At 40.5% G+C, this 26,814-nt stretch overlaps 1 protein-coding gene across 16 annotated transcripts in view; it reads right to left on the bottom strand.

Annotated features, from left to right (window-relative positions):
• Positions 1 to 26,814, bottom strand: part of PRUNE2 (prune homolog 2 with BCH domain) — a 293,156-nt gene that overhangs the window by 233,058 nt on the left and 33,284 nt on the right. For all 16 annotated transcript variants that reach the window (XM_009188956.3, XM_009188962.3, XM_009188968.3 and 13 more), the window contains exons 2-3: positions 7,529 to 7,633; positions 3,912 to 4,114 (exon numbers count right to left, since the gene is read on the bottom strand). In XM_009188956.3, coding sequence (XP_009187220.3) covers positions 3,912 to 4,114; positions 7,529 to 7,633 — 308 coding nt within the window. The remainder of the gene's footprint in view (positions 1 to 3,911; positions 4,115 to 7,528; positions 7,634 to 26,814) is intronic.

Genomic DNA, 26,814 nt, shown 5'->3' with positions numbered 1-26,814 from the left:
CGAGGGAACTCACATGACTCAGAAGATGGGAGCCTTATTCTACGTATTTTCACATTTCATTTAAACTATTTATTTTCCCCCAAATTATTAAAATACCTTCATACCTTACCAGCTTTATCCTGTGCTGCACTCTTGGAAAATAATAGTAGCTAACACTATTGGACTTCCACCACAGGTTGGATACTATTATAAATACTTTAGGTGTATTATCATATTTTAAACTAGAAAATAACACTGTAAAATGAATTCTATAGGCCGAGCACGGTGGCTCACGGCTGTAATCCCAGCACTTTGGGAGGCCGAGGCAGGCGAATCACGAGGTCAGGAGTTTAACACCAGCCTGGCCAACGTGGAAACCCCATCTCTACTAAAAATACAAAAAATTAGCCAGGCATGGTGGCAGGTGCCTATAATCCCAGCTATCTGGGAGGCTGAGGCAGGAGAATCGCTTGAACCACATAGGCTGAGGTTGCAATGAGCCAAGACGGTGCCACTACACTCTAGCCTGGGCAATAGAGCGAGACTCCATCTCAAAAAAAAAAAAAAAAAAAAAAGTTCTATAAAATGCACTAAAAACGACACTAGAAAATGACACTAGAAAATCCCCATTGTATAAATAAAAAAAACTGAGGCACAAAGAGGTTAAGAAATTTGTGCAACATCACACATCTACTAAGTAGACTAGCCAGTATTTAAACTCCAATAACCTGGCTCCAAAGCTTGCAAATCCAGTCACTGTGGTGCAGAAAAAACACTACTGGGCCTATTTTCCTTCCACCATCATTCTTTATATGTGCGACAGAGGTGGCTTTTAGCAAAGGCAGGAAGAAAAGCTTGGATCAATCCAATTTTATTCTTTCTGCCTGTCAAAAACAAATGAGTGGCAATGAAAGAAATAAAGATTTCAATCTATTTTTGAAAAGCATTCTATTTCATAAACAATTCTAGAGCTAGAGTTCACAATCCCAGCCTCAAAATCAGTCTAAATTTTTCCATTTTAATTGGTAACAAAACTATTCCTCAGATTTTGATTGACACACACTCGTTCCACAGTTCACATTCCAATTGCATTGTATTTATCTGTGTCTCTTTACATCAGTTGGTTTGAAACAGTTAACATGGCTGGGCATGGTGACTCATGCCTGTAATCCCAGCACTTTGGGAGGCTGAGGCAGGCGGAGCACCTGAGGTCAGGAGTTTGAAACCAGCCTGGCCAACATGGCGAAACCCCATCTCTACTAAAAATACAACAATTAGCTGGGCGTGGTGGCAGATGCCTGTAATCCTAGCTACTCAGGAGGCTGAGGCAAGAGAACTGCTTGAACCTGGGAGGTGGAGGCTGCAGTGAGCCAAGATTGCGCCACTGCACTCCAGCCTGGGCGACAGAGCAAGAATCCATCTCAAAAAAAAAAAAGAAAAAGAAAAAGAAATAGTTAACATGTAAATTTGGTCAAGCATATGATTTCCTGAATACCAGTCATTGAAGTCAGTCAAATAAACTACCCAGAACTTTTAGCCACGTGTCAATGATCAATAAATATTATTCAAATAATTTCATTCAGTTTCAAACAGCATGAGGATAAAAGCAGCCACACATAGGCAGGTTATTTTCAAAACTCCTTATAAGTAAATGAATTGCATGAAAGATATCACAATACATTCGTATCTAAATATGCTTCCTAAAAAGTTAAATACAAAATTATTAAATAGAAAAGTTTTTATTTCATGTATGCTAAGGTCAGTGTCCACTGGTTAAGGTTATCAACAACTTGCAAATCGCCAAACTGTGAAAAACTAACATTTTAAACTACTGAAGTGTTTAACTGGTGAATCTTCATTCAGTAGCAGTAGAAAGCTTATCAAAAGGACATCTTCATAAAGTCCTTGATGGCAGAAAATTTGTCTTATTCCTCCTTAGGCACCTGTAGATTTTTACATGAGTTAGCAATGCTTAAGTATTTATTCAAAGAGTCAGAAGATAAAAGTTCTAATCCCAACTCTTCTGCTAACTACACGTGGTTCTTTGCTTTTGTTGTTGTTGTTTGTTTTGTTTTGTTTTTTTGAGACAGGGTCTCGCTCTGTCATCTAGGCTGGAGTGCAGAGGTGTAATCACAGCTCAACCATGAGATGCAATTGCAGCCTCAACCTTCCAGGCTCAAGTGATCCTTTGACCTCAGCCTCCTGGGTAGCTGGGACCACAGGTGTGTACCACTATGCCCAGCTAATTATTTTGTATTTTTTGTAGAGACAGGGTCTCACCATGTTTCCCAGGTTGATCTCAAACTCCTGGGCTCAAGTGAACCTCCTGCCTTGGCCTCCAAAAATGCTGGAATTACAGGCATCAGACACCATGTCAAGCCTGCATGTGGTTCTTTGGACAAGTCGTTTGTGACACTGAGTTTCAAGTGTCTTATCCATAAAATAAAAACTTTGAGCTACATGAATAATCAAAAAAAAAAAAAGATCCTTCTCTTATAGTATAAAATGCTATGAATGAACAAATAATCAAACGATCTTCATAGCCCATCTCTACATATTTTTCCATGTCACCACTGAGATTTCTTTCCTAAGAACCATTCCATTTTATCTAGTTTTTAATTTCAATTTTTATTACACATGTTCGGCATCAATACATAAGACTATTGTATTGCTATAAGAAGGTGTTTGAAATGGTTTAAAAACTATAATTTTAGGCTGCGTGTGATGGCTAACATCTGTAATCCCAGCACTTTGGGAGGCTGAGGTGGACAGATCACTTGAGGTCAGGAGTTCAAGACCAGTCTGGCCAACATGGTGAAACCCTGTCACTACTAAAACTACAAAAATTAGCCAGTCGTGGTGGCACATGCCTATAATCCTAGCTACTCAGAAGGCTGAGGCAAGAGAATTGCTTGAACCTGGGAGGTGGAGGCTGCAGTGAGCCGAGATAGAGCCAATGCACGCCAGCCTGGGTGACAGAGCAAGACTCTGTCTCAAAAAAACAAAACAAACCTCTATAATTTGGTCAATTTTACAATAACTTTACACTTAAAGATTTCATATCTGAAACGCAAAAGTAAAAATGAAGGATTAGCATGACCCAAATTTTGGCATAAGAGAAGAAAAAGATATTCCCTTTCCTCTGCATGTCCTCTGCTTTGCTGCTGTTGTTGTTGTTTTGGGATTTTGGGGTTTGTTTTTTGCTTTTTGTTTGTTTGTTTTTGGTTTTGTTTTTGTTTTGAGACGGAGTCTCGCTCTGTCACCCAGGCTGGAGTGCAGTGGCTGGATCTCGGCTCACTGCAAGCTCCACCTCCCGGGTTTAGGCCATTCTCCTGCCTCAGCCTCCCAAGTAGCTGGGACTACAGGCGCCAGCCACCTCGCCCGGCTAGTTTTTTGTATCTTTTAGTAGAGATGGGGTTTCACCGTGTTAGCCAGGATGGTATCGATCTCCTGACCTCGTGATCCGCCTGTCTCAGCCTCCCAAAGTGCTGGGATTACAGGCTTGAGCCACCGCACCCGGCCTGTTTGTTTTTTTTTTTAAACAGTCTCACTCTTTTGTCCAGGCTGGAGTGCAGTGGTGGGATCTCGGCTCACTATAACCTCCGCCTCTCGGGTTCAAGCAATTCTCGTGCCTCAGCCTCCAAGTAGCTGGGATTGCAGGCATGCACCACCACCCTAGCTCACTTTTGTATTTTTAGTAGAGACAAGGTGTCACCATGTTGGTCAGGCTGGTCTCGAACTCCTGGCCTCAAGTGATCCGTCTGCCTTGGCCTCCCAAACTGCTGGGACTATAGGCATGAGCCACCAAGACCAGCATGTCCTCTGCTTTTAATACATCTGCCTAAACCACAAAAGTCCTGAGTAAAGTGACACTTTGCCCAGAAGAACCTTCATTGAAGGATTAAATCTCAGAGCTTCATAATGGATCTTACCTCGCCAGCACATTGCCGCCAACGAGTGTTACCGATAACTTCCCTTCATCATTTAGTTGATGCAGGTTAATTTCATCCCGGAATATGTGGAATGATTCGGAAATATTTAGCTCTTCTAAAATAAACCTCGTCTCGGTGAAGTAGTTGAATTCAGTTCTTGGTATGTTCAGCACTGGTAAACACAGAACCCCTGGTGGACTGACCTACCAAGAAAAAAGTTGACTGAATTACTGAAAATAGCAGGAGGAAAGAATACAATTACATTTTCTCCAGCCTCGGAGTAACTGGTAAAAGGAATGGGAGTCTTCTGGCCTCACTAAACCACTTGGCATTCATAATCAAATTTTCCTGAACCCAATTAATAGGACCTTATGCTATTAAAAAATTTTTTAATTTTTTTAAATTAAAAAATTAAATTAATGTAAGAGTGGCCCCTAACATTTTTTAATCTCTTGTTAACCTGCTTGAAACGTCTCATGCTTTATTTGATGTCTCATTTTAGACCCTGCACCATTTGTATATATAAATATATATTACATATAAATAAAATGTAAATAAATAGATAACATATAAATATATATTTATACATAAATTTAAACATATGCATATATATAAATTGTGCAGGGGCTAAAATGTAAATAAATATATTTATATATAATACACATTCTCTTCTTTAAGAGTAACAAACTCACATATCTTTATAAACTTGGCACAAAATCAGGACAATTGAGGCAGGGTGGGTGGGGACTGTGGGGACAGAGGAAGGCACATATGTTACATCTAAGTGGGATGCCTGTCACTCAGCCTCAGCCAATGTTTCACATGTAAAAATTCAGGCCCAGTTTTGTTAAAACTTTAAATTACCGGGCTGGGTGCGGTGGTTCATGCCCGTAATCCCAGCACTTCGGGAGGCTGAGGCAGGCAGATCACGAGGTCAGGAGATCAAGACCATCCTGGCTAACACGGTGAAACCCCATCTCTATTAAAAATACAAAAAAATTAGCCAGGAGTGATGGCAGGCACCTGTAGTCCCAGCTACTCAGGAGGCTGAGGCAGGAGAATGGTGTGAACCCGGGAGGCGGAGCTTGCAGTGAGCCAAGATTGTGCCACTGCACTCCAGCCTGGGGGACAGAGCAAGACTCCATCTCAAAAAAAAAAAAAAAAAAAAAAAAATTTAATTACCCAAGAGAAGCTATAAGTCTAGATTTGCGGTATTATTTGTGAAATTTAATTATTACAATTCATTTTTTTAAATTCAGAATGTCAGTCAGTAGAAATTCATTTATGAGTCTGCTTCAGCCTACAGACTATCAGATTGTGATCTCTATTGATTTCTTAAATCATAAAAAAAATTTTTTATTAACAAGTCTCTTAGAAAACGGATCTGTGGCAACCAGAGAAAACAGGAGATAGGAGAGAGGTAGAGAATTGTAGAGTTACAATAATAAACTTGTTTTTGTACGGGAATGTAAAAAATAAAGGCGCTTTAAAAATTACTATGAATATACAGCAATAATCCTAACTATCACTGAGAGAATGTGGGGTTCAGTAACATGGAATTTGTGCATAAAGTAAATGGCCTTTACTGTCACACCATCACCAGCTTGTCACAGTTTTAACATTTTTATCATCTGTCTCCCCTTTCTAGCACTAAGAAGGCAGGGCTTTTTGATGGTTTTGTTCAGTTATGTTTCCAGTGTGTAAAACAGTCTGGCACATAGTAAACATTTAGTACATATTTGTTGAATGAAAGAAACGAATCAGCCACTGCTATAGCATACAAAGCACGAAGCCACTCCAACAAAGTGGGTTTTCTCCCGCTTCTCATGCTAATACTGAATCACAGTTGCATAATAAGTGTTAACAACTTACGTATGGCTAGTTATTTTTCCTAATGAATGGAAGGTTCTATCTAACTCCCGATATTGAAACTGGAGTGGGGAAGAATCAATATGTAAATCAGGCATGTGGCCTATTCTGAAGTTGATGTCACAAGAACTAGGTTCCAGCCCCAGTCTCTACTACGTAAGTTTGAGAAAGTCAGTTTCCTCTCTGAGACTGTGTTCCCTATCTGCAAATGCAGCTCACTTACCAGAATGAGAAAGATTTAAATGGGGTCGTACGCATGAGGCAGAAAAACTCTTTCCTTATCCTACATGTTCGTACTCTGAGAGGGAGTAGTTGGGTTATTGAAGAAAATTTAAATGGAAACACAGGCCACTAGCCAGGGGGGCCAGTAAACTAAGAGAGAGGCAGAGAAATATAACCAAATTCTCAGTATGAAACCTTACAGTAATTCCACATTCATCTCCATGCTTACTGGCAAACCTTTGAGGAAGAAGAGAATCCACATGTATTTTTATTTTTATCTATCTATGTGTTTTATCTATCACAATTACTTTTTCTACCCCTTTTATTGGATGTCAAGACATTGTAGTAGGTGGTAGTGGTAGTATTATTATTAAATCATTTCCAAGTCCATGCCACTATCACTCTAAAAATCTGTTTGGTTTTGTCAACTCCATGTTCTCTAGAAGTAACATTTTCTTCTAGGAGTCAAAATACCAGTTAACAAAATTAGTGTTAATATGCATGTCTTAACAGAGGCACACTTATCTCCTCATACCAATTAATCTCCCTTGTAAAGTTCAACAAATTTTAAGATAAATTTGATACAAAGCCCACATGTAGAGATCAGAATATTTTACCCAGCGTTTTTATCAGCTTCTGCCCTACAGCAGTTCTGGCCACCCACAGCTCATTCTGGAAGACTAGGCTTCGTGTGAATTTAAATCGCTTTAGACCAGCTCTGCCTACTGTCAGGGTCCAAGGATCCAAACAAAATTGCAATAAAACAAATCAGATTCTGAAAAATTAAAAATTGCGTGACATTGAAAATAGCACCTAGACACTCATACTATACATTTTTAGGCTTTAAGTTAATAAAAAGCCCATCATCATGAGCTCATCAGTTTTATAGATTTAAAGTTTTAAAGTCATTTGTTGAAAGGTCTTTAGGTGCATTGTATGCTTCACAGAATAAAAAGAGTCTTCCTCAAGGGAGATGATCACTAACTGAGGATGATCTTGCTGCACAAAGTCAGGGCTACAAGGCAAAACCAAACAAGGACCAACAGGAAGCAGATTTGACATGTAATACCTGTCACTGAAAACTCTAGCCAGTGTGCTCTGCCATTCATGTACTGTTCACAGAAGTTATTCTGCATGTATTTTTCTGCTCCCAAAGGCAGGACTATCAGCAAGGATGACAAAGGAAAACAAGAAATCTGATTCTTACTTTTATTAGTTCTATGAATTTCCATAAAATTAATCAATTATTATGAACATTTTAAATGTTTTATTTGAAAACACTGTCCTTATTGAAACAATGTTTTATAAGGAGAGTTGGAAAGAAATAGCCAGAACAATGCTTAACAGATAGTAGGTGCTCAATAAATATTTGTTGACTCATGGATGATAATACTTTATGCTCTGCAACAATAAATCAGAACATTAAAAATTAAGTTAATAGGTTCCTTTGTTTTGAGAAAATGTTTATTCTTAAAAGTTACATAATAATTCAAAATATAAGAAGTATTACCCTTTTTTTCCCTCACCTTGTCTAGAAAGTAAGCATATGTGAAGGTCGAAATGAGAGAATCCAAGTCACATGATTTAGGCCCAATAACCACATGGACCTTCTCCAAGCGTTTGCTTCGATTCTGAAACAAATTCAAATAAAACATCACAACTTAACTGGTGACAGATTAATATAAACATATTTTTATCTTTAAAAATATATGCCTTATCTCTATTTATATACAATGGCAGAAAATCATAAATTTATCATGAAGTTTGACACGAGAACATAAAAATTGTACAGTGTTTAACACTCTGAAATATTCACTCAAACTCTAGTAAACTTTCCAGAAGAGAAAATGTGGTTTTATTAAGATTACTCATAATTTAACTTCATATGAACTCTATCTCTGAGTCATAATTTTTTAGTATCATTTTGTTCTAAGCGGCATAGTATTCTATATCATTTCTTTATATAAGAGGTTCTTAATTTAAGAAACAAAATGACTTTTTTCATATGTGTCTGGCATGCAACATAAGCAGACAGACACAGAGTTTGGTAAGGATTTATTTTTTTCATGTCACATTTTGGGTAACAAGGTATGTTCTCTCTGTATTCTATTCTATAATTTAGTAAATGAAACTTGTAACACTTTAGTCTGTCAGAAAATAAAAATTAGTTGTTCTTGTTTTTTTTTTTTTTTTTTTTTTTTTTTTGAGATGGAGTCTCGCTCTGTCACCAGGGCTGGAGTGCAGTGGCCGGATCTCAGCTCACTGCAAGCTCCGCCTCCTGGGTTTACGCCATTCTCCTGCCTCAGCCTCCCGATCCCAGCACTTTGGGAGGCCGAGATGGGCGGATCATGAGGTCAGGAGATCGAGACCATCCTGGCTAACACGGTGAAAAATTAGTTGTTCTTAAAAAGTGTATGTAGTCAGCCAGGTGCAGTGGCTCATGCCTGTAATCCCAGCACTTTGGGAGGCTGAGGCAGGCGGATCACGAGGTAAGGAGATCGAGACCATCCTGGCCAACATGGTGAAACCCCAGCTCTACTAAAAAATACAAAAAAAAAAAAAAAAAAAATTAGCTAGGTGTGGTGGCGCATGCCTGTAGTCCCAGCTACTCAGGAGACTCAATTTCATCAATTCAATTTACTATTGTCACCCAAACAATAAAAACCTGCTAGTGCCAGGCACTGTTTGAGGCAGAGGAATCGCTTGAACCCAGGAGGCAGAGGTTGCAGTGAGCCAAGATTGCACCAGTGCACTCCAGCCTGGCGACAGAGCAAGACTGCATCTCAAAAAAAAAAAAAATGTATATACTTACCCCTCTGGAAGAGAAGACTTGCTATTTCATTTTCTGGTTAACTAAACAGTTATTTGAAAATTCCTTTGTGGAAAGCTGACATTCTTTTGAAACTTCCGAAGAACCAACCGCTTCTAGTAAATGTCATAGTAAAACTATCCAATACAGATAATTGTCATATAAATTAACAACTTTAGGGTATGTCAGAGATGACACATGTACATACTTTCCCCACTTTTCATCACTTGTTTTAACTTCTCATTTTAGAACTGCCTAGAAAGCCAACTTAGTTGTAATACTGTTCCAAAGGCTATATAAAAGGTTAGATTGCTCATGACTGTTTTAATTTTTTTTAAAAAGTATTTATATGCAGAATAAAAATGAAGTATTATTTAGTAATCTACTACATACTTTACAAGTGAATCTAAAAATTTGTCAGTGTTTGTATGGAACTGCTGGTATCAGAGTCAAACACAATAGGTCGTGGCTCAATAAATATAACAAACCAAATCTTTGAGGGGGCTAGGTTAGTCTATCATTATAGACAATGAAAGCAGTATAAATAAATATTTTTTTCAAAATTGAGACACTGATCCTCAGCAAAACAGCAAGATTTAAAAGTATGATATAAACTCTCTGAAGATAATTACAATCCCTTCCCTCGTTACGACCAAATCCAGCTTCCATTTCTTCCTCTCCCAGTATCCTTCCCCTACACTCATAAATTTATAGCTGGCTCACTTGGCTCAATGTGCTTTAAGGGTTCTAGTCTAGGTCCAGTTCTCACTCTCAGTGTCAGACTGCTTCCCCTGGGCAAGACAGTCAAATATTCTAGGAGCTCCTAAAGAAAGGTAGGTAAATGGAATTACAGTCTATTACAACACAAACAAACACATTAGGAAATCATATTACTGCAGAATGCTATTCTTCCGAGAAGCTCAAAGATCTAAGTAGACATTACCTCATTTCTCTTCCCAAATCTTATAAGGCAGACAGTAAGAAGATTAGCAGCACTTTTTACAGGTCAGAGGAGTCTGTGATGGACCAGGGTGGTTCCCAGAATCCCATGGCGCAGTGCAGTAAGCTCCATCTCCTCTGTCCTGTACTAATGCCATAATGACTTCTTAACACTCTGAGGACCTCAGCGTCCACACAAGTGAGCATTGAATTCACAGAGAAGAGAGAATGAAATACAGCAAGACTTCAGACATTTGTGAGATCAAAATTACCCCCAAAGCTGACCTATTTGCTTCTTATCTAGGCTTGATCATTCCCTGACATAGCTTTATGTTCGACCCTCAACTTACACGAAAGAAGACATGGGGAGTGTAGCAAGATTCGTGTGCCAATTCATTAACAAGCCCAAAACCAATTATACTTAAGAAAAGATGCTAAATGAAGACTGCAACCCCAAAGCATGCTACACAAACTCTCACAACTCAGGAACCCTGTAAGATAATTACAAGGTTAATTTACATGGATTAAATGTAAATTAATTAATCTTTCTTTGCTGATATATCTCTCTCCATTTAAAAAGAAAAAGGTATAACAGGTGAGGACCATAGCATACCCCACTGCAAAATTTTGAGGTTCTCCTTGGTGCCACATGCCTCTCTTTTCTTTTTCTTTTCTTTTTTTCCCCAGGATGGAGTTTCACTCTTGTCACCCAAGCTGGAGTGCAATGGCATGATCTTGGCTCACTGCAACCTCCCAGGTTCTCCTACCTCAGCCTCCTGAGTAGCTAGGATTACAGGCACTTGCTACTACATCCAGCTAATTTTTGTATTTTTAGTAGAGATGGGGTTTCACCATATTGGCCAGGCTGGTCTCAAACTCCTGACCTCCGGTGATTCACCCACCTCGGCCTCCTAAAGTGCTGGGATTACAGGCGTGAGCCACTGCGCCTGGCCAACATGTCTCTCTTTTCATGTTCCCTCATTTCTCTCCCCACTTCCCTTCGTCCTGTGCATCAAGTTCCTTCATGGTCATGGCCTCTTCCAGTGCTATTCACCCATATTTGCCATCCCCAGAGCATATACAGTTTCCAGGCTTCAGCACTCTCTTTCCCTCTCCAACCCCATCCATCAAAATATACCATCTTGGTGCCCAGGCTCTCAAGGATGTATCTGCTCCTCCGCCAGAAACTCCAATGAATATATGCCAGTGAGTACTCCTGAGTTAACATGTCACCAATGTAATATGCTCTCATTGTAAAGAGACCCTCCAGAAATCATGCCATAATCCAAAAAGGTGACTGGAAATTTCAGCCCAGCTTCTGTCTGGTCTGGCAGACCAGACAGAAAGGGACAGCCCAACCAGAAGGTACCTTTTGTGCCACCAGTGAGCCCTGAAAGGGATAGGCTTGGCCTCAGAATATCTCAGATGTTCCTAAGTGCCCAATCCGTACCAGTAACCACTGATAAGACAGAATTGCGGGGCAGCAAAGGGTAACCATGCTCAAAGTCCTGCTTGCTTGGAGGAATAAAACATAAAATTACTCATGTAGACTCACCCTGTAGGTGAGCTCAAGCTTTTCAAATTGGAATTAAAAACTAGAGAAATACAAGGCCTACTCTCGGCCAGGCGTGGTGGCTCAAGCCTGTAATCCCAGCACTTTGGGAGGCCGGGATGGGCGGATCACGAGGTCAGGAGATCGAGACCATCCTGGCTAACCTGGTGAAAACCCTGTCTCTACTAAAAAATACCAAAAAAAAAAAAAAACAAAACAAACAAACAAAAAAAACCTAGCCGGGCGAGGTGGCGGGCGCCTGTAGTCCCAGCTACTCAGGAGGCTGAGGCAGGAGAATGGCGTGGACCTGGGAGGTGGAGCTTGCAGTGAGCTGAGATCTGGCCACTGCACTCCAGCCTGAGCTACAGAGCGAGACTCCGTCTCAAAAAAAAAAAAAAAACAAGGCCTACTCTCAAGCTTTCCCCCACAAATGACCTTGGCTGGGCAAACAGAGCAAACACAGGGGTCAAGCCAAGGCAGAAAAGTCTGGGGACTGATTTCAGGCATCTGGGGCAGGTAATAGGAGGTCCTCATGGTTCTGGTGCACCCTGAGGGAATGGGCCCATCTGTAGGGGCAGCAAGTGAAACCGACTAGTTCACAGAACCCAAAAGAGACTCCTGACCCCAAAGATCCTCTGCACTCCTCACTGAATATCCGTGGGCCCTTCCTATCTCACATCTCCACATATTCAGAGACTCACAGGTGCTCAATCTTAATACTGATGTCCCTTGATACAGTTCAAATTGTGCTATGGATGATTCACAAACAGACAAATCACGCCTAAATAAAAGGGACAATAATAATAAGGAAAAATGTACAGTTTCATCAATTCGATTTACTATTGTCACCCAAACAATAAAAACCTGCTTGTGCCAGGCACTGTTCTAGGCTCTGAGGATATAGCAATAAACCAAATGGACAAAAATCCCATCCCTCACTGCACTTGCAATTTAGTGCATGGAGAACTGATGAACCAAATGATCAGATAATTTAAATGGAGAAGAAGAAATCATGAAATGGGGAATGGCATATGCTGAGGCGAGGCTCATTAGAAAGTGGCATTTGATGCCCATCAATGATCAACTGTATAAAGAAAATGTGGCACATATACACCATGGAATACTATGCGGCCATAAAAAAGGATGAGTTCTTGGCCTTTGCAGGGACATGGATGAAGCTGAAACCATCATTCTCAGCAAACTAACACAAGAACAGAAAACCAAACACTGCATGTTCTCACTCATAAGTGGGAGTTGAACAATGAGAACACATGGACACAGGGAGGGGAACGTCACACAATGGGCCTGTCGGGGGCTGGAGGGCTGGGGGAGGGAGAGCATTAGGAGAAACACCTAATGTAGATGACAGGTTGATGGGTGCAGCAAACCAGCGAGGCATATGTATACCTATGTAACAAACCTGCATGTTCTGCACATGTATCCCAGAACTTAGAGTATAATTTAAAAAAAGAAAAGAAAAAGAAAAAGAAAGTGGCATTTGAGTGAAGGTCTGTAGGGTAGGGAAGTGGGATTAAGGGTGTCTCAGGCCAAGGGAAGAGTGGGTCCCAAGGCCCTGAGGTGAGAGCAGGTCCAGCATGTTCAGCAAATAATTATTGCCTAGTGTATACATTTTCCAAATGTGACTCTGTAAACTCCTAGGCTGGAGGGACTGAGTCTACTGAGTAAATATCCATGCCCTAATATCAACCAACACAAGCACACCAAGCATCAAGGAATCTCAAAAGACAGGCAACCCTTTGTGAATGCCTAAACCCAGTGCTGCCCAAACCCAATACAAAATGAAATATGATAATGGATTGAAAGAGATACTACACTGCTTTGTTATCTAGATACACTTCCAAAATAGATGGACAGAATCTTTCCATAATCAATGTAAAAAAGAAATATTGACTATGCCAGTATTTCAAATCACTTTAATATGCTTTCAAAGTGTAATCCTATATACCACTAAAATGAGACTTCTTAACTTTTTATCTCTTTTTAAAAGTCCACAAAATGCCTACATATTCAGATTCAACGGCCCATTAAATGAAGCTGCACTTGTTAGGCAAAAGCACTTTCAAGTCACCCAGAAGAACTGACCAGAAAGAGGGCTTCCTGGGCCCTCCTATAAGCCTAGGCACCTCCATTTGCTCTTTCCTTCCCCCACCTGCTTAGAAGCAAGGTTGCTGCTGCCATAAACCTTTCAATAAAATGTCCCAATCCTATGGGTTCTCCTTGCCCGCTGCCCAGAAAAACCAATGCACCGAGAATAGCAAATATATCAGCAAAGAAAGAGTTTAATCATCACAGGGCCAGCCAAGTGAGAAGTCAGGAGGTATTTCTCAAATCTGCCTCCCCAAGAATTCAGAGGCTAGGGTGTTTGTTTGTTTGTTTGTTTGTTTGTTTGTTTGTTTTGAGACGGAGTTTCACTCTTGTTGCCCAGGCTGGAGCACAATGGTGCGATCTCGGCTCACTGCAACCTCCCAGGTTCAAGCAATTCTCCTGCCTCAGCTTCCCAAGTAGCTGGGATTACAGGTGCCCACCACCATAGCCTAGCTAATTTTTCTTTTTAGTAGAGACAGGATTTCACCATTTTGGCCAGGCTGGTCTCGAACTCCTGACCTCAGGTGATCCACCAGCCTAGGCCTCCCAAAGTCCTGGGATTACAAGCGTGAGCCACTGCGCCCAGCCTGAGGCTAGGGTTTTTAAGGGTACTTTAGCAGGCAGGGGCTGGAAAGCTGAAACAATTGATTGGCTGGGGATGAACTCACAGGGGTGTCTAAACTCTTGTCTTTGCATAGCTGAGTTATTGAACACTTACTGTGTGCAGGCTGAACTGCTTTTGCTCATATTTGTTTTAAGGCAGTAATAGTCATTTCCTTGAACTGATCCCCTCCTTGTTCAAAAATGGAAACTGTACTTGTAAATACTAACAAAAATTGACAAGGTTAGTGTTATGGGAAGGGCTTGAACTTTGCTAAGGAATAGACATACTGCTGTTGTGTTCCTATTAGCTTTAACTTCCCTGAAGGACCCCTAAGGGAAGTGTCCTGCATAGCCTCCTGAGATGTTTTCATTTTCCAGCCATCCCACTGTTGCGGGGAGATGCATGCTTTTATTACCCACTGGTTCCTTCTAGCTTAAACAGGTGCCCTATTCTAGGAGTTTGACCTCCGTGGTTTCACAGATCTTTATAATCTCTTCACCTTTCCTTTTTGAGGCTCAAGAGCTGCAATCTTGGCCAGGCGCGGTGGCTCACGCCTGTAATCCCAGCACTTTGGGAGGCCAAGGCAGGCGGATCACCTGAGGTCAGAAGTTCGAGACCAGCCTAACCAACATGGTGAAACCCCATCTCTACTAAAAGTACAAAATTAGCAAGGCCCGGTGGCACATGCCTGTAATCCCAGCTACTTAGGAGCCTAAGGCAGGAGAATCACTTGAACCTGGGAGGCAGAAAAAAAAAAGAGCTGCAGTCTTTTTCATTTAGCCTCCTGTGAACATGTATCTAGTTCCTAAAGCCTTTCTTTGTGTCTTCTGACCTTGTGCTGTCTGTGTCCTTTCACTGTGCTCGGGCCTCCAGGTTTGAGTCATGCAAAACCACCTAACAAACAACTGAGCCTTAGGAAAAGCTAGAAGAGCTTCTGCTACTAAATGATCAACAGCAAAGGCAGTCCAAGAGTTTTAAAGCCCAAATGAGAAAGAATATCCCCGCCACACACACATAGAACCCTACACTCACGTCACCTAAGGTTTATATGTTAAAGACTTCATAAACTATGTTCATTATAAAACGTTTGTAGAAACTCACAAAAAGCCCCTAATTCCCAGTTAATTACTATATTGAATGTATTCCTTCTCATCTTTTTTCTATACTTCTATGAGTGCTCTCTTTTGCAATAGTGTGATCCTATTACACATATTTTTTAACTTCTCTTTTTAAAATTAACAGCACTCTAAGTATTATTTTCAACTTCTAAAATTAAATCTTGTTGTGACCATAGGTGACTTTTGTTTGCTTTTGTAACTCCAGCTGCCAGCCTACTGCTTTGTACATGGTAAGTGTTCAATAACTACTGAAAAAAGTGAATGAATGAATGAGTGATCACATTTAATGTATATAGTATTTCTTAACATGGATCGCCATGCTTTAGTCAATCCTCTATTGTTAGAGATTAAATTTGTAATATTTTAACTTTTGTGGTATAAATAAAACTGCAGTGAATACTTTGGAAGATAATTTTTGTATCTATCCCTAGTTATCTCTTCAGGATAAATTCCTGGATCTTAAATTTCTGGGTCAAAGAATGTATTTTAACGTTCACCAGAAAATTACAGAAATTTACCTTCCCATCCATAAAAATACCTAGTTTTCAAACCTTGTGTATTTGAGCATTATCATGTTGATAGGTAATATTGTGTAATGCATGTTTATTGTGATTATGAGTGTTTTAGATCACTTTTATATATGGACATAAAAACAGTGTCTTCACATAAACATATTATTTGTGAATTTTTCTCTGTGTATCTTTTGGGATGTTTATCCTATTCTCATTGAGTTAAACTGCTAAAATATTATTAACATATTCAACTCTGGTAACATCAATAAAAAACTATTTTGTTTTCTGGCCTTGGGCATCTATGGAACAACTTGTTCAATAAAGTTGCATTAAGTATGCAATAAGCATGCATTATTTAATATGACATTATCATTTGAGTCCTAAACAACAGCAGCACACTCTGTACAATATTTTCCCCAATCTACCTACTTTGCTTCCTGAAAATGTTGCAACAATACACTTCAGACTGAGCTAAGAGCAGCCTAGATTCCCTAGCTCTTGAATGGACTGCATTTGCTCCTCTGTTTTGCCTCATGTCAAAATGATAATGAAACTTAAAATTAAATCTAAACTGTCACTGTTGGTGGGAATGCAAATTAGTTCAGCCACTGTGGAAATCAGCTTGGAGATTTCTCAAAGAACTTTAAACAGAACTACCATTTGACCCAACAATCCCATTACTAGATATACACCCAAAAGAAAAGAAAAGAAAAGAAATCATTCTACCACAAAGACACATGCACGTATTTGTTAATCACAGCGCCATTCCCAATAGCAAAGACATGGAATCAATCTAGGTGCCCATCAATGGTGGATTGGATAAATAAAATGTGGTACATATATGCCATGGAATACTACGCAGACATAAAACAGAACAAAATCATGTTCTTTGCAGCAAAATGTATGGAGCTGGATGGAGGACATTATTCTAAGCAAATTAACGCAAGAACAGAAAATCAAGTACTACATGTTCTCACTTTTAAGTGGGAGCTAAACATTGACTATACATGGATGTGAATATGGGAACAACAGACACTGGGGTCTACTAGAGGGGGAAGAGGAAGGAGGGAGTGGGCTGAAAAGCTACCTATTGGGTACTATGCTCACTACCTAGGTGACAGGACCATCTGTATCCTAAACCTCAGCATCACCTAATACACCCATGTAACAAACCTGGACATGTATCCCCTGGATCCTAAATAAATAAATAGATACATAAATACATAAATAAAAATCTAAGGTGTCAAACATTTCATTATTAAATGTCTTTAAAAGTAAGAAAATTTTGGTAGGACAATAGCACCAAAAAGAATGATAAAAGGCAAATAACAGAGTGGATGATAATATTTGTACCATTCTGCCATTAAAAGCAATATTCCTAACATACAAAGGGTTCCTATATATTGATTTTTAAAAAGACAAACAACCCAGGGGAATCATCAGCAATGGATGTGATCGGGGCAATTAAGAGAAAAAGAAATGAACATATGAAAAGATAGTCAGTCTCATTAGTAGTCATGAAAATGCAAATTAGACCAACAATAAAATGTCCTTTTTTTTTTGGCTCATCAGATGGACAGAAATATTACGACTGATTGTCATGAGCAGCCAGGTTTGGGAACAATTGCCTGAAAGAGGACCCATGACATGCTCCCAAGGACCATGCGGCCCCTGTCAACTGCAGACTATATCTGCGACTGTTTTTGGAAAGGACTGCTCGAGTTGTTCTAGATCAAGCACAATGTCAGAGAATTGCTGTTACGTTGTTTAGATTTGTTGAAGCTCAGTGTTAGCAGAGGCCTCAGGATTCACCCAGCTGAAACCCTTCAGTGATTTCCAAAATGAGGTAGTGCACCTCAGCGTTAGAGAAGAAACAATGCAGATACCTATTTATGTCATCCTTTTACATTTTCTGTTTTTTAAAATATGTTTACAGCCAGAAATGGTAGCTCATGCCGGTAATACCAGCACTGTGAGAGGCTGAGGCAGGAGGATTGCTTGAGGCCAGGAGTTCGAGACCAGCCTGGGCAACATAGTGAGACCCCGCTGCTACAAAAATAAAAATAAACAATAAAATGTTTTACAATGTTCCTTATATTCTGGTATAGTAATACATAGTAGAATTGAGAAATAAATATATTCATTAAGAGAATGTATTCAAAAGACTGTTACTAATTTCACTGTACAATGAACAGGGGTTAGAGACTGGTTTTTACAGGTCAGCCAACTGAGATCCTCAAGTCTTTGTGTCCCCAAGACTTCCTAAGGCAGTGTGCTTCACACAGGAGAGGCTCCAATCAATTTTTGTTAGTGAAAACGATAATACCAGATATAACAGTTGGGCAAAAGATAATTTTTAACATTCTTTTTTTTTTTTTTTTTTGAGACAGAGTCTGGCTCTGTCGCCCAGGCTGGAGTGCAGTGGCTGGATCTCAGCTCACTGCAAGCTCTGCCTCCCGGGTTTATGCCACTCTCCTGCCTCAGCTTCCCGAGTAGCTGGGACTACAGGCACCCCCCCACCACGCCCAGCTAATTTTTTGTATTTTTAGTAGAGACGGGGTTTCACCATATTAGCCAGGATGGTCTCGATCTCCTGACCTCATGATCCGCCCGTCTCGGCCTCCCAAAGTGCTGGGATTATAGGCTTGAGCCACCGTGCCCGGCCAGTTTTCAACATTCTTAAAATGTCTTTGTCATGTTCTTATGAAATAACAGTATCATGGGATAAAACCTTGTTAACAGCACAAAAGTCAAAAGTTATACTACAGGCTGCAAATAACCACTCCTGTCTCAAGCTTAGCAGGCTCTCACTTTCTCTCCCTTTCTTTCTCCCTACACACATACACTCACACAGATACATACACACACAGACACACATACATACACACACACACATACACACACACACAGACACACACACACTCACACAGATATATACACACACACACACACACCCCAGAGCATTATGACATGTGCATTCTGCCCACTTCATGGTCTAAAGTTCCAAAACTGAATTAAAATGATTTTATAAAGTAATGGATTTTATGAGTATTAAGTCATCACATATTTTCCTCTTTTCTCTCAAGACAAGATTCTTCACTTCTGAGTTGCTACCACATTCTAATTCATCTATTATTCTGAAGATATAGCAATTGCAATAATTTCATTTTTAAATATCTCAAGCAGTATGCACAGGTACACTATTGAACTCTACCAAAACATGACTTGCTATTAGTACATGTACATCCAGCAGGCCCAATCCTGGGGCCTAACATAGATACAGAAACCACCAAATTAGAAGGGCATAATTCTAATTAGCTACCGGGTGTTTCTTAGCTCTCTCCCCAACCCTTGCGTGAGCAATGCATGTCTAGCATAAAGTCACTCTGAAATTGAAGTTTAAATGATTTCAAGACAAAAACTGTATCCGTTGTATTAATAATCAGAGGGACAGGGGTTTTGCCCTTAGGCACTGATTTTACATACAGTGATTTCTAACAAATTCCAAAACTTCATATAGTGCTTTTTGTGATATTTTGTAGTTATTATAGTGTCTCATTCGGCTGACAAAATGTGGGAAATATTTTGTAAAGTTCAAAGAACTTCCTACTGCTATTCATAAGCAGAATGACAACAAGACATACACCTGCCTTCCCCAAGGGTTGTTAAATATTCAACTTGAGCCCTTTTTGCAAAATGTTGGCGATTTTTGAAGCTGGGGGATGGGAACGTGGCATTCTCTTTGTCTTCTCTGCTGACATATGTTTGAAAACTTAAGTAATAAAAAAGGAAGGAAGGAAGGGAGGGAGGGAGGGAGGGAGGCAGGGAGGAAGGAAGGAAGGAAGGAAGGAAGGAAGGAAGGAAGGAAGGAAGGAAGGAAGGAAGGAAGGAAGGAAGGAAAGGAAGGGAGGGTGGGCGAGAGGGAGGGAGGGAGGGAGGAAGGTGTAAGAGGAAGGAAGGAAGTGGGTAAGGAAGGAGGAAGGGAAAGAAAAGAGAGCGAGAGAGAGAGAGAGAGAGAGAAAGAATGGAAGGAAAGAAGAGGAAGAGAGGGAGGGAAGCAGGGAGGAAGGTAAGAGGGAGAGAGGGAGTGGATGGGTGGAAGGGAGGGAGGAGGAAGGGAATGCCCTTTCTGCCTTGTGCTGTGAACAGCCCAGGCCCCCGTGTGAACATTCTTGGCAACAGGTCATGTCTCTGGTTTCAATCTGTGGAGGTGAATCAGCAGTCAGACTTGTGCCTGGTATTAGTCAACTAAATATTTGTTGAAAGAGTAAATCAAAGCAATAAATAAGAAGCCCAAATTCTGAGTTCCTGGGCAGCTATAGCCCAGGCTGAGGTTAAAGTAGCGAAAACAAGGGAATGTGTTGTCTGCCATCCCATGCACCTTTCTCCTCCCCCACCAACTGCTCTGTCCTCTCCCACACCACCAACCCCCCACCCTGGCAGGTGTTTCAGCTGTTCATGGCATTCTTTTTTATCTTTTGTCTTATGGGGAGAGGGTAGGGGAGAACAACAGTGTGTTTATGACACCATGGGTACCCAAACAAAGAAAAAAACGAACCACGTCAGACCACGCAAAATGATCACACACCACCCTGACATGATTCAAACACTATCTCCTGTGATACAACTGAACAAGGAAATTGTTCTCAGTGGATCTAGAATTTAAGGCTACATCAGCAATACTTCTAAGAGATGTCAGGTTGATTCAGTATCAGAAAAATGACTGAGGAAAATTAAAGACTGGGAACCCTCACCTTGCTTTGCTTTTTGTGGTTTTGCTCTTTTTTTTTTTTTTTTTTTTTTTATTCCACTGTACTCAGGCTGGAGTGCAATGGTACGATCTCAGCTCACTGCAACCTCCAACTCCTGGGTTCAAGCAATTTTCCTGCCTCAGCCTCCCGAGTAGCCGGGATTACAGGCATGTACTATCATGCCCAGTTAATTTTTTTGTGTATTTTTAGTAGAGAGGGGGTTTCACCATGTTGGTCAGGCTGGTCTCGAACTGCTGACCTCGTGATCCACCCACCTTGGCCTTCCAAAGTGCTGGGATTACAGGCATGAGCCACCGCGCCTGGCCGGGTTTGCTTTTCTTCTCTTAATCTTGACAGCCTAATGTTATTACTAGGCTCATGTGTACATGTATCTAAATATTTATCCTGGCTACAAATTAAGACAAAAACAATAAGATGTGGAGAAATAGCCCCAAATTCTGGTTCCAATCTTAATTCACTAGAGCACTCAGGCATGCTTCCTGCTTTTCGTGTCATTCCTTTTTCCCATAGACAGGAAAAAGAAACCCACTCTATATGTGAGGTGAGTGTAAATGGGATTTCTTTATTAACTGTTTCCTGACAATATATCAAGAAAAAAGCCTCATATGATTCAGTACATACATGACAGGCAGTAAATGGTGGCATAGGACATTTACAGTAACTTGTATCAAAAGCAAAGAAAAAAGATCCAAAATAACAAAGCTATGATACCATTCGAAACTCTTCCACCTGTCTTTTTCCACTCTTCCAAACACGTTTCCAAGCCCTCCACTTAAAATACAGAGTCTTCTGAAAAACAAACTGTACATCTTTGCACAGACATGTGCCATGAGGCTGTCTTGCAGGTGTCCACACACACGCTCAGGTCTGAGCTGGTTTACTGTGCCCACCATTCCTAGCAACCCCCTGAACAAGGTGCATATGGAGGACCACAGAAGTTAGTTAACATCCATTAGGGAATTCGGCAGGATAGAACCCTCCCTTCTCCCCTAATATTTACACAATCACATGTACATGATCATTCACAGCAGTGTCTCTAAGACAAAGGACTTCTGCCCAGGTCAACAGCTGACTCAGCCTCAAAATGCAATAGCAATCAGAAAAAATTGTTATGACTTCTCAAATTTGCCCTGAAGGCTAGTACCTTAATAATTAAGCAGCCCTAATTTTTGTTGGAATTTCCCTTCTATTCTAGATTAAAGTGTTTTCATTTTATTAAAAAAATTGTGATTCATAAATATCTTAATTTTACTTTAATAGATCCTTGTGGGGGAAAGTTCCCAGAACTTTCTTTTGGGAGCTTGTGTTAAGATCACGTCCTCTTATCGTGTCGCCCCTTCTGTTGTAGCCTGCTGCCGTGTGGCACCGGTTGCCCCAGATACTTTAATTATTTCTGCTCCTTCGGATTAGAAGGGCTGGAGCTAATTAGTCAGGTCTTCTCCCCCCATGAACAAGCCAAGATGCGCTCAAAGACTTTTCCCAGAAGCTTTGCTTTTCTGCAGTCAGCTTTTTGTTGTCATAAGGAAGATCTATTGCTTTAATACTCGTGAGTGTAAATGTCTGCATTTGGAATGGACGTCAGGCCGGTGACACCACACACCTGGCATGTCTGAAACCCACTCAGACCTGACAGTAATGAATAGATAAGCGGCTGGAAGCGGGAGGGAGGAGAAGATCATATCCAGCACGGTGCAGGTATGCAGGTTCACAGGGAAGGGATCTGCAGAGCAATTACTGTACTTTGCAAAGATGACAGTTTTTAATGATGCCATTATTTATTACACTGTATGTTTTTCAGTGACAGAAGAACTCTCACCTTCCAGGTGACCTGTCAGGATCATTCTCTCTCTCTTTCTCTCTCTCTTTCAAAATATTTTGCAAAATAGAAAACCCTTTTAAAACTAAACTATCTGGTGCACAGTAGATATTCAACAAAGGTTTATTAAAATATACATTTTATGGCAGAGAACAGTGCAATAGAAAGTAAATGCAGATGCAGCGAGATATAGAAATGCATGCATATATAAATTCCATATTATTCCACTGATATTTTAAAAGCATAAACATGTTGACATAAACTGAGTATCATGCTCTATTAAGAGCATGTATCACGGAAAGTTTAAAGTATTCTAAGCATCAGAGGCTTCCCACCTTGGGAAAATATGGTTTTATGATTCTAAGTAGTAAATAACCAATTTTTGAGTTGCGCAGACATTTTCCTTTTGTCTTCTCTCTTCTATGAGGAGAATTCACTTGGGTCTCCAGAGCCTGACACCAATTGGAAAATTTTTTGATATTATCAATTTGAATTTTATTTTTGTAATTCTAAGGGAGATAATTAACTAAATAGATTATGGAAGAGATCTTTAATACAGAAATGTTTTCTATCTTGATGTTCTAAATAAATCAGCCACATTAAAAAGAAAGCTGTTATAGTAGAAGAATATTTTGTTGCTTTACTTTATTGGACTTTGAATAAAAAGTACATATCCAGAGATTAACACATGAGAAAGATTTTTAAATATTATGAAAACCTTAACAATACATAATAAAAATGCATCAGATCACCCAAATCTTTTGCCATAATAAACAGCTGTAAAATAGGTCCTATTAAATACAAATTTTTATCAAAAGAAGAGAGCAAGACTCCCCAACTCTTTCTTTTTCTTTGCAACAAGGAGTAACTTTTTAATACACTCATAATTTAATCTGCTGATAATTTAGTTCCCTCTTTAGAGTCTCAGAGTGGAAAGGAGGGAGAACATGCTAAAAAAAATCCTCAATGGATTGGATTCCAGATGTGTGGTAGGGGGTGTTGACAGTAAGATGTGGAGTGAGGGCAAGAGAAGACAGTCAGGTCTGACATCATCAGAGAGGGAGGTCCTCTTTCCCACTCCCTGGCTGGTAAATCCCCATAACTGAAGACAGAAACCTAAGTGGCAACAACCAGTTAATAACAATATGGCAGCAAAGAGTACCTCGCCATTGCTCAACTCCGGGAGTGCCATTCACATAAAATCCAAAGTGAATGGTGCCTACAGAGCAATGGCTGGGCAGCTACCATGGGTCATGTTGTTTCTCTGAGCCTGGCATCATTTCACAAAATTCTCAGACCCCTGTGTGGGAGTCCTACATTACCCCTATGTGACAGATAAATTTGGTCCATATAGACTGTGACTGTCCTAGAATGAGGATCACCGAAGCCTGTGCATTTAAGGACCACCTCGCTCTCTGCCAGCCACCCATATCCCTGGGTTCGACATTCATGGATTCAACCAACCAGGCATAAAAGACACTCAAAGAAAAACAAAAAATGGATGGTTGTATCTGTGCTGAACATATGCAGACTTTTTTTCTTGTCATTATTCCTTCAACAATTTACATAGCATTTACATTGTTTTAGGTATTATTAGTAATCTAGAGATGATTTAATATATACAGGAGGAAGCATGTTGGTTATATGCAAATACTAGTTAATTTTATATCAAGGACTTGAGCATCAATGGATTTTGGTATCCAGGGAGGGTCCTGGAACCAGCTGCCTGTGGAAACCAAGAGATAACTGTACTATGTTTGCTAACAGCTGTGTCTAGTGCTTTGCTAATCCTGGGCCTCCAAGGCCCTGCTCAGCCCTTCCTCACACTATCTGCTAGCCATTTTATATGTGTTTTTAAACTTAACAGTGATCAATCTTGATTATCTTGGGGCAAATGAGGCAAATATAAATTACTATGACAATTTTTTAAGACAGAGTCTCACTCTGTTGCCCAGGCTGGAGTGCAGGGGTGCAATCTCGGGCTACTGCAACCTCCACCTCCCGGTTTCAAGTGATTCTCCTGCCTCAGCCTCCCGGGTAGCTGGGACTACAGGTACATGCCACACCGCCTGGCCAATTTTTGTAGTTTTAGTAGAGATGAGGTTTCACCATGTTGCCCAGACTGGCCTCAAACTCCTGGCCTCAAGCAATCTGCCTGCTTCAGCCCCCCAAAGTGCTGGGATTACAGGTGTGAGCTACCACACCCAGCCTAGTTACTACGACAATTTTTTAAAATTACACTGTAGGTAGTGACATTGTAAAAAAAAAATGAAAATAGTCAACATTTATATAGATGACCACAAACACCTGCATATATAGAAGGCTTCTGTTGTTTGGCCCCACCTAGAAACAACAGAAACAGATACCACGCCATACCCACAAAAGCCCTTGGCACCTGGAAGGGTAGGCCCTAGAACACTGCCCTCATGGCCAGCAACCTCCACTGAGGGTGCAGCGTCTGCAAGACCCACCATCCAAGCGTCTTCACGTGCATATTCCAAACTCTCCCCACCGCACCCCCTCCCTGAGCTCCTCCTCAGCTCCTTGACCCTCAGTGGGCTTCTAGAAACGTCTCTTCTAAGAAGTGGAGGAAGAGAGACAGAGCGATGATGCACAAAAGCCAGTCTTTTTTCATCTCTGCTGCACCCTGTTACAAATACAGTACAATTACTTATACATTACAAGTCACAGAAGAACAGCCTGGGGGCGCAGAGGACAGGAGCCATTAATTGCCCTAAGTGTTGGGAAGGCTTCACAGAGGAAGTTACTTTTGCCTTTCTTCAAGGGAAGAAAGATAAGAGTTTCCCAGGCTGAAGAGTAGCAGGAGCCTTTACTCTTCTTTTCATGCTTCTCATTAAGTTAAAAAAAATTTTACATGATGACTACGGAAAACATACACACAACACACACACACACACACACTCTCACACTTCAAAACTCTGTATTGGTCAGAGATACATACTGAAGAACTTACAGGTAAAACGATACGTCTGTGGTTTGTTTTAAAATACCACAGGAAACAAAAGTGTGTATGTGTGGTAAGGAACAGATGAAACAAGATTAGCAAAACATTGATAATTATTCAAGGTAAGCAGTATGGATTATGTGCTTCCCCAATACAATATGTTGGGGTCCTAACCCCCAGTGCCTCAGAATATAAGCTTATTTGGACCTGGGGTCATGCAGATGTAATTAGTTAAGCTGAAATGCTGTCATTAGATGGACCCTTATCTAACATGACTGTGACCTTATGAAAAGGGGAAATTTAAACACAGGGATGTGAACAGAGGGAAGGTGATGTGAAGACACAGGGAGAAGCCCATCCACAAACCAAGGATCGTCTGAGACCACCAAGAGCTGGGAGAGAGGCCTGGAACAGATCCCTCCCCAGTGCCTTCAGAGGAAGCCTGGCCCTGCCAACATCTTGATCTTGAACTTCCAGCCTCCAGAGCTGTTAGACAGTAAATTTGTGTTGTTTAAGCCACTCCAATTTTGGTGGTTTGTTACATCATCCCTAGAAAGCTAATACACTAAGTCATAGGTCCACTGAGGATTAATTACGCAGTTTTTTCCACTTTTGTATATGTTTTAAATTTTCCATAATAAAAGTTTTTTTTTAAAGAAGTCTTGTACATAGTCTCAGAAATATTAATAATTCAACTGCACTCTGCCACCGTACTCCCTGAGGAAACCACCCAAGTGCCAAAGTAACTCTAATATCCAAAAATACAGCTGGTCCCCTCTTCAGTCTTTGTGTCTAATTTCACATCTGTAATCCCTTTTCCCTTTTCAAGGGATCACTGGTAAATCTCCCAAACGAGGCGCCAGAGAGCTCTATTGTGTGCCTCTTGGTTCTTTCGGGCTCCCAACAGCGCGCCTTACTCTCAAGCATAATTGAAGGCAGCCTCGCAGTGCCTTTGAAAACTGCATATGAGGCGAGGAGAGAGAGAGAGCATCCTTGCAGCACAAACCCATGATGAAAGCTTTTGTGAATTCGTGCTCTGGCCAACTACGGACGGGCTACCCAATACACAATATCGATGGCATTTAACACTTGGTAAGCAGGTTAAGGAAAAGTACTCCATAAAGTGCATTAAATAACCTCATAATCACATTTAAAGGCTAAGTGAACTGGGGCCACCACAAGTACTAAAATACATGATAACAAAAGCAGTCAGCATTTTCCATACCATATGCTTGTAAATGTTATTCTGCAGGGAACCAATTAAAACTATGGAATACTTAGAGCACAGACATATGGAACAAAACAGGGCAACTTATCTTGTCACTGCAGTGCTTGCTCAGTACATCTCTTTGGGAGATGTAATCCTGAATTATTACTACAAATAAATGTGATCTTAATCATGAGTACCAAAAGGCCACACCAGCACTTAAAGCTTTGGCTTTGGTGGCTCCATTATTGACGGTTTTAAAAGGAAGGAGAACTTACTGTCTCTCAAAGAGTCACATAAAATACCAGCCATAGTAAATATAAAAAAAATCATTAGTACAGCAAATTTTTAATGAGGCTAAGTCTCTGTTTCCTCACCTGTTATGCTGGAAAATAATAATAATATTCTGTGA

Source organism: Papio anubis, chromosome 13 (genome assembly GCF_008728515.1).
Source record: "Papio anubis isolate 15944 chromosome 13, Panubis1.0, whole genome shotgun sequence".
NCBI lineage: Eukaryota > Metazoa > Chordata > Mammalia > Primates > Cercopithecidae > Papio > Papio anubis.
Note: the sequence above shows the minus strand (reverse complement) of the source record. Positions and strands in the feature narration are given on the sequence as shown.